The sequence below is a fragment of the Stegastes partitus genome, unplaced genomic scaffold, assembly GCF_000690725.1.
Source record: "Stegastes partitus isolate 25-593 unplaced genomic scaffold, Stegastes_partitus-1.0.2 Scaffold458, whole genome shotgun sequence".
Taxonomy (NCBI): Eukaryota; Metazoa; Chordata; class Actinopteri; family Pomacentridae; genus Stegastes; species Stegastes partitus.
In genome coordinates this window covers 188,384-190,565 of record NW_007578189.1, presented here as the reverse complement: position 1 = coordinate 190,565, position 2,182 = coordinate 188,384, and the positions used below count along the sequence as shown (strand labels likewise).

General features: G+C 37.8%; 1 protein-coding gene across 1 annotated transcript in view; it reads left to right on the top strand.

Annotated features, from left to right (window-relative positions):
• The first annotated feature begins 1,407 nt into the window (after positions 1–1,407).
• Positions 1,408–2,182, top strand: part of klhdc4 (kelch domain containing 4) — an 11,159-nt gene continuing 10,384 nt past the window's right edge. The window contains exons 1-2 of the mRNA XM_008286520.1: positions 1,408–1,599; positions 1,869–1,960. Coding sequence (XP_008284742.1) covers positions 1,501–1,599; positions 1,869–1,960 — 191 coding nt within the window. The 5' untranslated portion in view covers positions 1,408–1,500. The remainder of the gene's footprint in view (positions 1,600–1,868; positions 1,961–2,182) is intronic.

Below are 2,182 nucleotides of genomic sequence, written 5' to 3'. Positions count from 1 at the left end.
TTTCTATGAACATTGCAGACATGATGTTGATTTAGAAGGAGCCCCTCATTCATCTGCTGCAAATGTTATCACAGGCAACCTATGGCGCCACCTTGTGGTCGTCTTGATGTAGTCCTTTAACTTATTTTTGTACCGTGACCTCAAGTGGCCCAGCAAGCAGGAAACGTTCCAACAACGTCTGCAGACAATACCCGCAAATTTTCATAATGTTTAAATGAGATTTTATTCTCATGTAATGTCTGATAAGACAAACTGAATGCACACACAAAGAAAAAACAAAAATAAATTAAAAAAAAAACATATATATACAAAAAATCACACACACACACACACACACACACACACACACACACACACACACACATATGTATATATATGATTTCTTTTTTATTGAAGTACCTTGGAATTCATATTGATAAATTTCTAAAGTTAACCTCCCAAAAAAGATTAGCTGGTCCTATTAAATTTCTGAATGTTTGGCAGTGCACACACAAAATTTTCAAACTAATTTGTTTGCATGTTTATGTATTTGTGTGTTCAGTGTATATTTTAAAATATTTTTTAAGGATCCCAATTTACATAAAACAACACATTTTTACTTTTCCTGTAACCTTAGGACAAATTTTAACAGTTTTTCTTTAAATTACTATTGTGACACAAAATGCCAAAAATTAGCTACAAGAAAGAGACAAAAAAAGAATGAAATTAGTCATAAATTGGCCAAAATGAAGCAGAAAACTACCAGAAAGAGACACAGTCTATCCACAAAGAGCTACACACTGACCACAATAACATAAAATGGACATGAATAAGATGGTAAGATGACAAATATGAGTCACAAAAACAACCAAAAGGGCAAAAAATAACCTTAAACAGATGCAGTGTGATGCAATATAAGGCAGAATGATTGCAAAGAGATGCTAAATGAGGCAAAATGACCAAAATGAGGCAAAATGAGGCAAAAAACCACCACAAAGAGACACAATACGACCATAGCTACATACAGCATGGACATAAAGAGATACAACATGACCAGAATGAGATAAGAAATGACTATCAAGAGATGCAAAATGGACACAAAGAAGCAAAAAACAACAAAATGAGTCACAAAATGACAACATGAGACACAAACAGACGGAGTGGTGACAGCAAGAAGCAAAACAATCACAGACAAATACAAAATATTCACTTCTTCTCTAACTTTAGCTCGAATTTCCACATTTTTGTGGAATGTGTTTTCTTCATTTAGAATAAATACTATTTACACCCACAGCGGTTTAGCGACAGCCTGCACGTGCACCTCCGCTACGTCAGAGGGCGCTGCTACGTCCACACGACGTGCTGACGTTACGTTTGTTGCCGGAAGTAAATCTCAGCCGTCAGGGGAAAAAAAGAAGTGTCGCGATTCGGCATGCGAGTGTGTTTGGACTCCATGTGGTTCTGAATTCAATCAGATGAACTGGGAGTTTTACAAATAACTGACCGACAATCCCAGCAGCGATGGGAAAGAAAGGCAAGAAGGAGAAGAAGGTGAAGGGAGCCGAGAAGACAGCGGCCAAGATGGAGAAGAAGGTTTCCAAAAGGTCCAAACGAGAAGAGGTAACCTGGAACCTGGACTCGGTGTTTACAGCTACCTGTTAATATTAGTATTTGACCTGTGACACACTAAGAGCTGTGTAGTTTAAAGCCTGACAGGCCATTAAAATGTTCGTTTTTAGCCAAATATTGGTCTATATTTTGGTTTTTGCAATTCTACTACTGAAAAAAAAGCAAACTGTCTTATATATAAATGTGACCAGAACACATGATGAACTTCAAAACGCCCTTTTAACCTTCTGTTTTTGGGATTCTCTTCTTTCACTCTGCAGGAGGATTTGGAGGCTCTGATCGCTGAGTTTCAGAATCTGGATGCAAAGAAGACTCAGGTTGTCGAGACGACGTGTCCGCCTCCATCACCAAGGTGAAAGACTGCATTCTAAACTTTAGGTTTTGTTTTAGCACCAAGAGAAACACAGAACACATGCAGACATGAGTGGAAATCAGGAGAAAATTAATCAAAAACAAGCTATTAGCTCACATAAAACATTATTTATCAATCATATCAAGCAGCATCAAACCACCGTCATCATCCATCTGCCCATTAGTGGTTGAAACGACGTCACCATCATCCATGGACAGGTTT